Below are 14,340 nucleotides of genomic sequence, written 5' to 3'. Positions count from 1 at the left end.
TTATAGTCGCTATATGGCGCGACACATTCACGGACCCAGGGGAAGTCACGTAAGACAGAGGGTTAAAAAACAAACAAACAACAACATTTGCTTTACATGTATCGACGGTGATGCATTTAATGACACGTTGTTGACGTGACGTTTTTTAAGCTTTGGCGTCTTAGATTTGTTGAAGAAAAAAAAAAAAAAAAAAAAGACTGAAGAGCAATTTAAACAGTGACATGTGACATTCAGACCTCACGCCGTACGCCGACTCAAAGTGTCGTAAAAACAGCGCCGCCTCCTCCATGTGATACGACCAGGCTGAAATCGGCGCGGCAGCTTGACAAGCTCGTGTGTGTTCTGTGTGTGTGTGTGTTAGTGTGTGTGTGTGTGTGAAGGAGAAGGTGCAGGGCAGAGCCATAAGTTTTAGCGGACACCACCGGCTCTTACAAACATGGAGGCCGCCGACGAGTTCATGAAGTACCGCTCCCCGCTGGTGTCCAGGTACGCCAGCAAGGAAATGGCCTTCAACTTCAGCGACAGGAAGAAATTCACAACCTGGAGGAAGCTGTGGATCTACCTGGCGAAGGCTGAGAAGGTTTGACGACACTTAGAGCCTCCGTAGCCTTTTGTGCCTTTTTATTTATATTGATATTCACACATGCACTTTTCTGTCTTATGTGTTTATGCACCAAAGTTTGCGACCTTCACAGAGTCCTATCAAGTTTCCAGCTCTAAATTTAGTTTTTAGGAGGGGGGGGGGGGGGGGTCTCAGCAGCACCTCAGAGCCGAGCTGTCTGCAGCCTGCAGGTCCCTGAAGCACACACGCTCCACTGTCTCTGCTTCTTGTACAATAAAAACAGCCTCAGGCCAAGGGGAGCTGTTGTTTCATTACAATATTTAAAGCTAAATAAATTCTTTATCACTATGAGAGCTTTTGGGTTCATAGATAAATCAGCTGAATCAGTGTTGATACAATAAAATCAGGCTTTTTACCCATAGATTTTCATTTATGAATGTGGAGAGTTTGTGCTTGAAAAATGACATCATCAAGATAGTTGTTTATTAATCTTCTGTTGATCGACTAATCCATCAATCGACTGATCGATTTAGCTCTTATGCACATAAAATGTTCATCAAAATGGCTCCTGATCTGAAGTTATAGTGTTTACACTATGATAACACGGTGCAGCAAACCTTAAACCTTTTCTCTTTTTGTAGCTTTTGTAGCTTTCAGTCTGATGTGTTTGGGATCTTCAGTGTGTGGCTGCACAGCAGAGTCTGCACTGAGCTCCCCCTCTGAAATAACGCAGCACTCATGACATTTAGCTCCCAAACTGAAGCGCTACTTGATCCCTGTAAGGTCCCCCGGCCCATGGTTTAACACAGGAGGGGGGGGGGTTTATCAATAAGACATGGAGTTTGTTTAATCAAGCAGAGATTCATCGTTACTGACGATTTCAGCAGATATCTTAACAAATCCTGCAGCTCTTATAATTCCCTGTCATATTAGAGTGCAGGAGGTGGGGGGGGGTGGTATGTGTTTTAACTGTTGACAGACCCTCTCTCACATGCATCACCTCACATGACATGTTACACACACACACACACACACACACTAATCGGAGCCGATCAGAGTCCGTCTCTTCTGCTTGTTCTTCGGGGGCCAGCTGTGCGTCAGGCCTGTTGCCGCCGCTCACTGGTTTGTGTGTGAAAATAGCACCTAGAGAATGTGGCGGTAACAGGAGACCGGCCCCTGGGACGCTTCTGTGTGTTTTGGCCTAAAAAACGAACTATATTTTTCTCCCCGTGAGAGAGATGAGGTTTGTTGTGTGCAGCCGTTATTTACACGGAACTGGCCTTCCTGTGTTTTTGACCTTTGACACCGCAGGTTTTCGGGTGCAGCTGTTTTCAGGGATTGGGACCGATTTCTCAATCAAGTCGTGTTCTGTCGTCCCACCACATGACTGCTCTCTCCCAATAGAGGAAACCCAAATCTAATCAGGACACAGAGCGTCTTCTCACGAGGACGGCACATGTCCGTCGAGACAGCTGAGAAGACGGAAGAGAAATCAACGGGGTGTTTGATCTGACTATCATTTCTTTTTAAGACAATTAATTGAAGTCATGGAGTCTTTCAAAAACATCTAATTTAGCTGAATCGTTACAGAACCGCCGACATTACAAGAGCGGAAATATCCTCTCTTACTTTTTATTTACCTGGACATTAGAGCCACATCCATCAGTCGATCAACAGGAAATGAATCGGCAACTATATTGATAATCATCATGATTTAATTGTGTATGTTGAAGTAAAAAGTCTAAGTATCGTCTTAGAGAAGTTTTCTGCTCGTCTTAATATTATAGCAAATGAGATGTTTTTAACAATCGATCAATCGAACTTGGGCTGTAGAAGATTGTGATGGTTTTATAGACCGAGTGAATAATCGAGGAAATAATCAGAATATTAAGTTGCAGCTTCACTGGAAATGAGAACATGACGTTGGATTATCTGAGCAGGTGCAGGTGTGATTATCTTAAGGTGGACATAATGATTCCTGTGTTATGAACTTTATACTTTACAAAATGTAAAATTAAATTGTAACTTCACAAATTCCCTTGTGGGCATTCTTCCTCTTTCCCACTGTGTCCATGTCTTCCTCCTCCTCCTCCTCCTCCTCCTCCTCCTCCTCAGGCTTTGGGTCTGCCCATCACGGACGCCCAGGTCCTGGAGATGGAGAGTCATGCAGACAGCATCGACTTCGCCATGGCGGCCGAAGAAGAGCGTAAGCTCAGGCACGATGTCATGGCTCACGTCCACACCTTCGCACACTGCTGCCCCACCGCCGCTCCCATCATCCACCTCGGAGCCACGTCCTGCTACGTCGGAGACAACACCGTAAGTGTGATGAATATTGAAAACGCAGCTACAGCCTGAATCGAGTGATCAAGTCTTCCTGATACAAAGTGATTGTTCGTGTAGTTTCTCAAGTACAAAGCGCTCGTCGTTAAAAGTTTTCATGTTCTCTAAAGTCGTCGTGTTTTTCCTCCTCAGGATCTGATTATGTTGCGTGATGGATTTGACGTCCTCTTGCCTAAGGTGAGGCTCAGCTGTTTTGCCGGGAAACACGCACACACCCATCCAGCGGTGCATCTGTGGAATCAGTGGGAACAGTAACTCTGTGTGTCTGTGCGCCTCAGCTGTTCAGTAACAAGTCAACAGTGTAGAAATAATCACCTCGTTTTTTCCTTTTGCAATGTTTTGTCACAAAACGACACGAACCAGGCGTGAGCTTCACGTGTGAGGGTCGTGTATGTCGTGTGTGTGTCGTGTGTGTGTCGTGGCGGTGTGTTGTGCAGTAACTCCAGCCTTTGCTTCGGTTTCCACAGTTGGCCAGAGTCATCGACAGACTGGCGAACTTTGCAGAGAAATACGCTGACCTCCCCACGCTTGGCTTCACACACTACCAGTGAGTCTGAACACAGCTGCACTTCCATGAGGGTCCACTCATCACATGCATCCTATTTGCTAAGTTTCCATGAGTCTTCATCTGTCTAACTCTCTCTCTCTCTCTCTCTCTCTCTCTCTCTCTCTCTCTCTCTCTCTCTCTCTCTCTCTCTCTCTCTCTCTCTCTCTCTCTCTCTCTCTCTCTCTCTCTCTCTCTCTCTCTCTCTCTCTCTCTCTCTCTCTCTCTCTCTCTCTCTCTCTCTCTCTCTCTCTCTCTCTCTCTCTCTCCCTCCCCAGGCCCGCCCAGTTGACCACGGTTGGGAAGCGAGCTTGTCTGTGGCTGCAGGACTTGGCCATGGACATGAGGAACCTGCAGAGAGCCCGTGATGATCTACGTTTCAGGGGGGTCAAGGGCACGACTGGGACCCAGGCCAGCTTCCTGCAGCTCTTTCAGGGGGACCATGACAAGGTAGAAATCATCATCTGGTGGAGACGATGAGCAGTTTATGACTAGAATATAATCTACACGCCCCAACGTTTTATTTCCGTCGTGGAGGCCATTTGTATCTGACCTCTGGTGACCTTTAGAGGTCATTGACCTCAGCATTGCATTTTCCCAGCGTCTGCCCCGTCACTCTCCGTTATAACCATGTTTATCTTTGACAAAATCACAGTTTTGAGTTAGTGTTGTGTGTTCTATGGGATCAGATGACTAGCTAGCACATTAGCAAACATTGTGATCAGAAGCTAACATGCTAGTTTGGTCTGGACCACACTCATTAAGTCCAGGAGGCTCCGCCCTGTCCCAGAGGTCACGTCCTGGTTTATAGAAACATGGAGAAAGTTTCAACGAGCTTCCATTGTCAAGCTCCTCTGCTGCACTAATCAGTTTGGTTGAAATGAAGAATTAATTGATTTTTAGATCTATGTAATTGTACCAAGTATTTTGTTTCTTGCTCTCCTCCACCAGGTGGAAGAGCTTGACAGGATGGTGACGGAGATGGCCGGCTTCAAAAGGTCAGAAGCCTCCCGCTGTTTCCAGTGTTCAGTGTAAATGAGGGTGATGTTAACGAACAGGTTATTGAGACTTTGTCCCCGTCTTACTCAGAGCCTACCTGGTGACCGGCCAGACGTACAGCCGGAAGGTGGACGTAGACTGTTTGTCCACTCTGGCCAGTTTGGGAGCGACTGTTCACAAGGTAAAGAGCCACAGCAGCTGGAGACACGTGGACAAATGTCTCCACCTAGTGATGTTTTAGTGGAAGTTGGATCATCTGTACAGCTCTGTTCTGTTAATGGGACAGTTCAGGTCTTCTGTCGTGGGGTTGTATGAGGTCAGTCATATACAGTCGGTTCATCACCTGCAGTAGATTCTGCTCAGCTCGCTCCCAGGTAGGAGATCAGACTAGGAGCACCGTCAGACCAGCAGAGTGACGTGTTGCTGTGGGCGGGGCCACCAGAACAAACCTGTTTTAGACACTAAACAAAACAATCTGTTTCTAGATAAACCTCTGAAAATATTCTACATGAAGCTTCATTTAAACAGATGTTGGATTGTTTCGTGGGTGTTTTTTCTGGTGGCCCCGCCCACAGCAGACGGTGTTGATCAGTTGATCAGAATCTACTGCAGGTAATGTACCGACTGTATGCGACCACCTCACACCACGTCAAAAAACACCCGAACTGTCCCTTTCACTTGCTGAAGCTCGCTGCTGATGCGTCTGTCTGCTGCAGATCTGTACAGACATCCGCCTGCTCGCCAACCTGAAGGAGATTGAGGAGCCTTTTGAGAAAGAGCAGATCGGTACGTTCACTCACTACTGGACCTTTAAATACAATAGCAGTAAAATTATGTTTGAATACATCAGTCAGTTGCTGCTCACAGGAAACATCTGCTGATGTGAACCACAGCTTGCAAAATAAAGAAATATGATGGATATCAGCGTGACGTTCTCTTGTCCCTCCAGGTTCTAGTGCCATGCCCTACAAGAGGAACCCCATGCGTGCGGAGCGCTGCTGCAGCTTGGCGCGACACCTGGTGGCGCTGGTGGCCGACCCGCTGCAGACGGCCTCGGTGCAGTGGCTGGAGAGGACGCTGGACGACAGCGCTAACAGGTTAGCATCCCCGGACACGCATATGAATTGGAGATCTGCAGGCAAAATGAACACCCTGTTCAAAGTTAAGGTTTTATCCAAATGAAAGCCACTGGCTCATACAGATGTTTCCTTCTCCCTCTTCACACTCAACTTTCTGCAGGAGGATCTCGCTGCCCGAGTCCTTCCTCACCGCGGACATCATCCTCAGCACGCTGCAGAACATCACAGAGGGGCTGGTGGTCTACCCCAAAGTCATTGAGAGACACATCCGCCATGAGCTTCCCTTCATGGCCACAGAGAACATCATCATGGCCATGGTGAAGGCTGGAGGAAACAGACAGGTGGGAGGAGGAAGTACACCGAGAGAGACGGCGCTCAGCGAGCGAGCCGCCACTGACACAATAATAAATCAAGATCTGAGCGTTGAGCAACAACTCATTTATTCTGCTAGAGAGACAATTCACTGCCAGCGCTGACCAGAAACAATCCTGGACTTCCTTAATCAAGAGATAATGTCTTTTTTTCTCACCAATTACTTTCATTAAAAACCAACAAAGCCGACTCTCCTTCTGCTTTTGAGCTCGAAATGAGCGGTAACACTGTTGATGATGACACACCGCCGTCACCATTAGATCCTCACTGTCTCTAGAGATCACAGATCAGCTGCCAGTGTGTTCACTTCCACTTTCTGCGTAATCCTCCATCTGTGTGCTGCGTCTGTCCCTCAGGACTGCCACGAGAAGATCCGTGTTCTGTCGCAGGAGGCGGCGGCCGTGGTCAAACAGGAGGGCGGCGATAACGACCTTCTGGCCAGAGTCCAGAGAGACGCGTACTTCGCGCCCATCCTGGGGCAGCTGGACGCCCTGCTGGACCCCAAGACCTTTATAGGCCGTGCTCCACAGCAGGTGCGACGCCAACAGTCCCTCATCAGTTTGTTAAAACCTTTTTAGAAACGAATGACGTGTAATAAATATTTTTCTCTTCCCTCCTGCTGCTGCTGCGTCCTCTCACCTGTAGGTGTCCAGGTTCCTGTCTGAGGAGGTGCGCCCCCTGCTGGAGCCCTACAAGGCTAAGATGGATGTGAAGATTGAGCTCGAGCTCTAACACGCACCTGTCTTCATCGTGGTGTTGTTGCCGTGGTGATCGCTGCATTGTACCTCAATAAAGAACAATGGTTGAATTAATTTCTCTTCATCACGGTTTTCATTTCTGCCTGCAACATTTTATTGAAATAATACAAAAGATGATTCATATATTGTGGTAATGAATTATGTTAATAGTGTTCTTATCATCTTTATTGAAAGTCATGGGGCTTTTACAGCATGCATCATATAAAAATGCTAATTAAATACTCAGGTGAATTATTAATCCACCACTTTATTACTGCACATTTACCATTAACTCTTGCAATCATTAACAGATATTAAGGGCTGAGTTTCAGTTATTAAAGTTTAAGTACAATTCAAGCTCTTATTTTGGTCAAAGAGACGGAAGAGGAGAGGAAACCCACTGAGGAACTTGCACAAGAGGGTGTTAATCACAAGTCGTTAAACCTCTGACAGTGGATTTTATTGCTGGGCGTGTGCAGCGTCAGGACAAAGTGCAGCAGCGTCCCAGCTCACGTCCCGTTCTACTGTCTCTGTGATAGCGGTGAGGACGGAGTGACTTACGTTTCATGAAGTTCAAACAGAGATCTGTGTCTCGACCAGCATCAGAGTGAGTTACACGTCGTTCCTCTGAACAGTAAATATAGTTTATATTTTAATAATACACTTTTACAATTCTTATTATTTGCTTTCTCGGGGAGAAGTGGCTTTTATTTAATTTTTTATGTTTCCCTTCATATGAACCAAGCAGCAGCTGTTCTGCAACATGTGGCTGTGGGCTTTGCTCCCCGTCTGTCTGGCTGTCTTCGGCACTGGGGGCATTTGGACTGTGTGAGTATTCAGCTCCTTCCTGTCTTAATGTTTTCCTTCTGTTTGTATTTTTATTTTTTTTTCAAGATTTAATGTTTTATAAATCTCATTTCATGTCTTAAAACTGAACACGGGAAATGTTCTTTATTGAAAACTCTTCTGTTCTGAGTGTTTGTGGGGTAAATTAGGAAATGTCCACAACAGATAAAGTGATTACAATATCCTTCCTAATCTCCAACTGAAATGTGTAAGAAGCTTCTGTGGCTGTAAATCTGAAGGTGAACACCTTCCACATCTGTCACCATGAATAGTGATGGTTGTAGATAAATTTGTATATTTGGAAACCAGGTAAATACTTACTGAGAATCTAAAGGGAGGAGGTACAAGAGATGACACGCACGCTAAAATGATACTAGCTGCTGTCTGAAGTTGTTTTACAGTCTGAAGACAGACAGGACGTGTAAGTTTTTTCAGCTTCTCTGGTGCCAGTTTTCACTGTGGATCTTATACTGAACCACAAAACGACATTTCTGCTCCTCAGGAGTTTTTAATCATTTTAAAACTACAAACGAAACGACATTCATAGCCTTACATCCTCCCCAAGCTTAATGTCATGTTCCCCTCCGACAGTAATTATGTATACCTCATTAATAAGTTTGTAGTAGTAGTATACAATAAATTATCCTTTTTAAATGAGTGATCTGTTGCTAATTTTATTGCTGTTTCCTCATTTGTCCTGTTGTAATTGGATTCACAGGCTGACACACTGTCGGAAAATCAAAACAATGACAATAAGATAAGATGAAAACGTAACTGTGACAGACTCAGTCGCATATTTAAAGTAGAACAGTCCAGATGTACAAACACATGTCATTTATATTGTTATTATTATAAGACCTGATGAGTCTCTCTTCTTCTTAAAAAGTCTAATCTAATAATTAATCATACAAAGCTTTAATGTTTCCATACGAATTGTAAAATTACAAACTAACAAAATGTTGTTTAACCTTTATATATTTTGGGTGCGAGCAGACTGACAGTGCTTGTGCACTCAGTCGTGATACTGTCGTTTCTTCACAACAGGTTTGCTGTGGCTGTAACTAACGGATCAGTGAACCTCACAGAAGGAGTCCCTTACATCAGGTGGGTGTAAACCCTCTCTGTCCTGAGATGATGATGATGATGGTGATGATGATGATGATGATGAATACATACAGCAAAATGCCAAACCAGTTCAGTGATTAACAAATGAATGTCTGAATTCTCTCTCTCCTGTTAGCGAGTGCGGCACATACAACCCTCAGAGCTGCCTCTTCTCCCAGATCTGCAACATCTGCTCTGTTTTAGGTAAAGACACGATGATATATTTATACCAGTCCTCATTCACTGTTGTTCCTACGTTCCTACACTCTGTGCAGCATGTTCAACCTGCTTCACACTTAATTTAGAGCTACTATTATTCAAGGCTGCAGTGGTCAACCTGCTGTTTGAAGTCTTGGCCTGTTTTCTACATTTTATTTTGGTAGCACTTTACAACAAGACTTCCTTATAAAGGATTTTTAAATGGTTTATAATTAGGTTATTAATTCTTTGACAACACTTTATAAATCATAAATTAACTATTATAAACAAATTATAAGAGTTATATTCACACATTGGTGCAGGCTCACTGTTTGGCAAGATCAAGTTAATGCTTTCTACTAATTAATCTTACTAATGACTTACTACCGTTTATTACTGGTAAAAGGAGCTTATTGTAACTCGTTAATAAATGATGAATGTGTTTTACACTTTACAACAAGGCTCCTTTTCACCAGTTGTATCTGCATCCTGGATGCCTGCATGTATGAAAACTGTGTTATAACTTGTTTATATATTATAATATATAAATGTGTTTGCAGACCGACGTGCTCAAATTTCATTTCTCATTATCCCAACGTATAGAATTTAAAATTTTATCTTTCTTAAACTTTTTCTTTAACCATAATTCTAATGTCTAACGTCTTTGCCATTTCGCTCTGTCCGTCTCTCTCAGCCCTGTGGATTGTGCTGATCCGTTTCCAGCAGGTTAGGGACTATGGTAACCATGGAAACGCCAACACTGCCGGTATTGTTTTGGGATTCATCGCCTCTGTTGGGATCTCTGTCATCGGCAACTTCCAGGTAACCGCCTACAAAAATACCTAAATTAATAATAGAATAATAAAGAATGTTTGCTTATCTTTATTCTTTAATTTTATTTTTTATTTGAACTCAGAATGATTACTCTGTGCTCATTAACGTCTCCACTTCCCCTGCCTTCTCCACTTAGCAATCAGTTTTAATGGAAATTCACCTTTTGGGAGCTTTCCTGGCTTTCTTTGTTGGCCTGGCCTTCTTCTGGATACAGCTGTTTCTAACCTATAGGGCTCAGCCATCTCAGGACCGGTGCTGGGTCGGGCCTGTCAGGGCGACCGGCTGCATCCTCTCTACCATCCTGGTCATCGTTAGTATCCTTCTTTCTGTCTGCATTATAAGAGGTAAATATCAAATCCAAGCCAAGTTGATTCTTGTGAGCAAACGGGGATATGTTGTTGAATGGACTATTCATTCTCTGGACATATGTTTGTGTGATAATACCCCTGCGGCCCTGTCAGTAATCTTCATCAACATCATGTTCCAGCTTCATTTGAACTGTTTAACCTGGTTGTTATTAAAATCACAAATTATCTTTTGTTTCCACAATTTGTCCATTACATTAAGCCATTTATTTAAACCTTTATCCGCTACTATAGCTAGCTAGCTTTTAACAATTTATCAAAAGCCTACTGTTCTTTTTTTTTATTTATCCATCCATTACTTTAGCTGGTTTCAACTGGTTATCTATTAAGCTGTTTTAACATTGGTACTTTTAACATTATTTCAACCATTTATCCATTAGTTTTAGCCATTTCAACCTTTATCTGCTACTGTTTTCAAGCTAACTATACTTCTAGCTAACTGTTTCAACTGCATATTTTAAGATTTGTACTTGTAATATTAGCTAATCCATTACTTTTAGCTATTTCAAATTTAAAGTGCCACTGTTAGCAAACTATTTTAACCATTTATCCGTTACTTTTAGCCATTTCAACCTTTATCTGCTACTGTTTTCAAGCTAACTATTTAACAATTGCCTTTAGCAAACTATTTCAACTGTTTACATTATTTTAGCTGTTTTAAGCTAATTCATTATTGGCTGTTTCAAACTTAAACTGCTACTGTTAGCAAACTATTTTAACCGTTTATCCAGATTTTTTAGCTAACTATTTCAACTGTATATATTATTTTAGCAAGTTAAAAATGTATCTATTGCTTTTAACATGAGCCAACCATTTGAACCATTTATAGCCAACCTGTTGTGGGGTACACCTCCGGTTGGGAATCAGTGACACCGTAGTGTTTACAGTTTTAGAGTATAATCATTTGTTGAGAGGTAAATTCACCAGATCTTTATAATTGTCCACTGTGTTTTTGAGTTGAACACAGATCGTCAGTGCACAAATATTAATTTTAACAGCCTGTATATTACTCCAGACTCTTAGAAGGTGGTAGCCGTCATGACAATTTGTTTGCTTTAGTTTTTTCTTTTTTAAGTTTATTCAAATAACAGATTTAGCTATGTTGATGTGCAGTATCTGTTTTTAAAAATCCCTCCCCAGAAACAAGGCAGAGAGGTGCAAGAAGCTAAAAATACAAACATGTACGACATCACACATAAAAGTAATATACACCCAAACACAGCTAATGAAAATGTTAAAGAAACTCACATATTTTCTATGTTTTAATTTACTTTTTGCTTTGCTATGATGTGCATTTCTTTCGTTATTGTGCTCCTTGACCGCTTCCCCCTCCTTCAGTGGCCATTCTCGCCAAGACAGGCTATCGCTCTGGCGCTGCTGTGTGTGAATGGGCCTTGGTCATGTTGTTCTTCTGCCTGTTTGGCCTTTTTGCAGCTGAGTTCAGACACATCGACTGCCACCAGCTCACTGTCCAGAAACAAGCTTTGAGGGATGGCCGCAGCCCTGCATCAATAGAAGTGAATGGTTATGTTGCAAACGCACTCAGCTGAAGACACACACACACGTATAATGCATGTGTACATATTCAACTGCTGTGTACAGTACTGCTGCTTTAGTGTCTTTCGGTGATCAGGGGAGTTTCTAATATTGCTATTTATTATATTTATATTTGCCTTTTTGCAAGATTCAATAATAGATTTGTTTGAAAGCTGTATATTTGAATCTCTTTCTAAAAGCTGTGTTTGTTTCCTCATTAGTTTTTAAGTGTTAATAACATTTAGTACCTTTACCTTTTTGTATACTTTTGCTATTCCATAGTAAACACATACGGATAGTAGATAACATATAATCTATTATTTTTTTTAATAATTAATTGATTAATCATAAAAAGACCATAATCAAAAGCCAAAGAATGTATTAGACAAAAATAGCAGAAGTAGAGAAAAGCCTCAGAGGATTCATCGATCATCAGAACAGTTGCCAAATATTCACGACTCGAGCAATAAATCAATCAACTAATCATTTAGCTCTTGAAATAGTAGAAGCTGAATAAAACTGGACAGTTCTGAGCTTCTAAACCGTGTAGCAGTAACTCCATACTAACACATGGTGGCGCCATTCAACTGTCATTCACTCTGCAGCTATCATTCACAGTATGAACTCTATTCAAATGTTTCCCTTTTAAATTAATATTCCAGCTTCAATCTCGTGTAAAAATCATTCATGCATGTATTGTTATCTCCTCTGATATTTTTCTCCGAGTAAAATCCCCTTGACGCTTTCTCATGCATGGTATTTTTATACTCTGTATTATATATTTTTGCCTCCAAGTGTAAAATGAGCTCATGATCAGTGCCTAGACAGTGAATACCAGGAAAAGACTGGTGTTTCTCAGCCTCACTCTCCACCTGTCAGCTGGGCAACACAGCAGAGGAAGGGGAACAGAAAAGGAGGATGGAGATGTGAAGGAAATGTTGGGTTAGCAAGAGGAAGAAAAAAAAAGAAGTTTCTTTTATGACATAATGCATAATGAGAACTTTTTCAAGTGCTTTTATTTTGAAGCTCTTTGCAGTGAAAGCTTTGTGGTACAAAATTCATGTTATTACAGAGACTTTAGATCAGCTCTCACTATAGATCTTACCTGCACGCTGAAGATGCCTCTCGCATTAACCAGAAGCGACCAGCGGGGGCGCTGAGGAGCGACGCCGGCCGATGATCGTTTCACTGATGGGAAAATGCAGCTCTGGCTCCCTGCCAGCATGTTTTTGGAAGATGCCTCCAGTTTAGACAGAGGATTCAGCACAATTTGTCAGGGCTGTTTGAGATGGACAAAACAATGGAGCTCTCATAGCGACGCTGATAGTGGGAGAGGTCCTACTCTTGGCTCCGGCGCTCAAACTCTTTCTCTCATCCAAGTTGTGTGTTTATTTAAACATGCCGTCTTGGGGTCTGTTGGCATCGTCTCTGCTCGCACTTTGTGATCAAATTTTCACTTTTGTTAGTGTCTTACTCTGATGTCATTTAAAAAAATGTACTGGGGGCACGTAAGGAAGCTTGAGATGGGAATACTGGGCCCCCAGTGTCCCGCTATGTCCCGACAGCATTCTTTCACATACTCCATGCTGTGTGATCAGCAGAGGGGGGGGGGGGGGGGGGGGGGGGGGGGGGGGGGGGGGGGGGGGGGGGGGGGGGGGGGGGGGGGGGGGGGGGGGGGGGGAGGGGCTGGGGGGGGGGGGGGGGGAGGGGGGGGCGGGGGGGGGGGGGGGGGGGGGGGGGGGGGGGGGGGGGGGGGGGGGGGGGGGGGGGGGGGGGGGGGGGGGACAGGGATCAGACGGACAGCTCGGAATTCTATGGGAATTTCTCAAGTGCTGTTAGTTGCCAGTGTTCCTGCTGCAGACAAGCGCGCAGATCTTCTGCCCACACAAAGCTGTCTGGGCTCTCTGATGAACTTGTTTACTGCAGCTGACTGGCAACAACATCTTCAGCTCCCTCCAACGTGACAAAGTGACATTTTTCATTATTTTTAAAAAAAACCTGGAGGACTTGGTTCGTCCCACTTTGTAAAGAAAACCTCCTGAGCAGCTGAGTGACCGCAGCTGACCCCCCCCCCCCCCCCCCCCCTCAGAACGCTGTGGATATTTTACATCATTTTTAAAATGCACACAAATACACTTTTTTTTTTTAGTCGAGATGACAAAATGTTTTGAATTATACAGCAGCTCATGCAGAGGAATTCAGAGGGAGAGCTTTGGTGCCAAAATACCCTTAACCCTGCTGTTTTCATTAGTGAGTATAAAAGGCTCCTGATAAAGTAGTAAAACTCATAAAATCACCAGGAGCGTCACGCAAAGACCGGGAGGCCCCTTGATGTAAATGTCAGAAAAAGGTCTGGATCCTCTATTATAGAGTACGAGAACATGGTTTATGTGACACCCGCCTTGTTGCTTTTGACTTTGATTCAAGAAGGAGGTAATAGCAGCCGTGCTCTCTCGGCCCGTACTGTAATCTCTCCTAACACCTGCTCGAGCTCTCGTCTCTCTTATCCCCTCATAGCTCTTGAGCAGAAACAATAGCAAAGCTTTCCTATCATGCGGCGGTGCAGTCGCCTCCGAGTCCACTATCAGACATCGGAGCGGTCGCCTTCGGCCACTCGGTTTCTCTGTAACGGTGCGACCTGTCAGCTCTTATCATTGGAGAGCCAAATCCTGTGCATTCCACATGGAAAGGCCACTTTGTCCGCAAAGACAATTTGCCAAACTCGAAGGCTCAGAGAGGACGGGCGGGGAAGTGTTATAGCGACGAGGTGCAGGAGAGAGATGGGATTGTGCAGAAAGTGTGAGAGACAGTAAAGATGGGC

General features: G+C 43.8%; 2 protein-coding genes across 4 annotated transcripts; both read left to right on the top strand.

The window, feature by feature from the left end:
* The first annotated feature begins 263 nt into the window (after positions 1-263).
* On the top strand, positions 264-6,711 carry adsl (adenylosuccinate lyase). Its single transcript, XM_022757026.1, has 12 exons — positions 264-580; positions 2,678-2,881; positions 3,038-3,082; positions 3,373-3,452; positions 3,728-3,899; positions 4,401-4,447; positions 4,539-4,629; positions 5,165-5,234; positions 5,398-5,545; positions 5,688-5,868; positions 6,256-6,432; positions 6,545-6,711. Exons 1-12 carry the CDS (start codon positions 437-439, stop codon positions 6,629-6,631), a joined length of 1,446 nt encoding a protein of 481 aa, XP_022612747.1. The 5' UTR covers positions 264-436; the 3' UTR covers positions 6,632-6,711.
* Positions 6,712-7,122: 411 nt separating this feature from the next.
* On the top strand, positions 7,123-12,249 carry tmem150b (transmembrane protein 150B). Of its 3 annotated transcripts, none has more exons than XM_022757047.1 (7): positions 7,123-7,243; positions 7,385-7,464; positions 8,527-8,586; positions 8,723-8,790; positions 9,479-9,606; positions 9,755-9,932; positions 11,322-12,249. In XM_022757047.1, the coding sequence occupies exons 2-7, from the start codon at positions 7,400-7,402 to the stop codon at positions 11,531-11,533; spliced, it is 711 nt and encodes a 236-aa protein (XP_022612768.1). In that variant the 5' UTR covers positions 7,123-7,243; positions 7,385-7,399; the 3' UTR covers positions 11,534-12,249. The 3 variants fall into 3 exon arrangements, with proteins under 3 accessions (XP_022612768.1, XP_022612769.1, XP_022612770.1); XM_022757048.1 differs by having other exon boundaries at positions 7,123-7,270; XM_022757049.1 differs by having other exon boundaries at positions 7,123-7,270; positions 7,382-7,464.
* Positions 12,250-14,340: the final 2,091 nt, after the last annotated feature.

Source organism: Seriola dumerili, unplaced genomic scaffold, assembly GCF_002260705.1.
Source record: "Seriola dumerili isolate Sdu_G_001 unplaced genomic scaffold, Sdu_1.0 BDQW01000262.1, whole genome shotgun sequence".
NCBI lineage: Eukaryota > Metazoa > Chordata > Actinopteri > Carangiformes > Carangidae > Seriola > Seriola dumerili.
The sequence above is the reverse complement of the archived record's forward strand: the minus strand, read 5'-3'. Positions and strand labels throughout refer to the sequence as shown.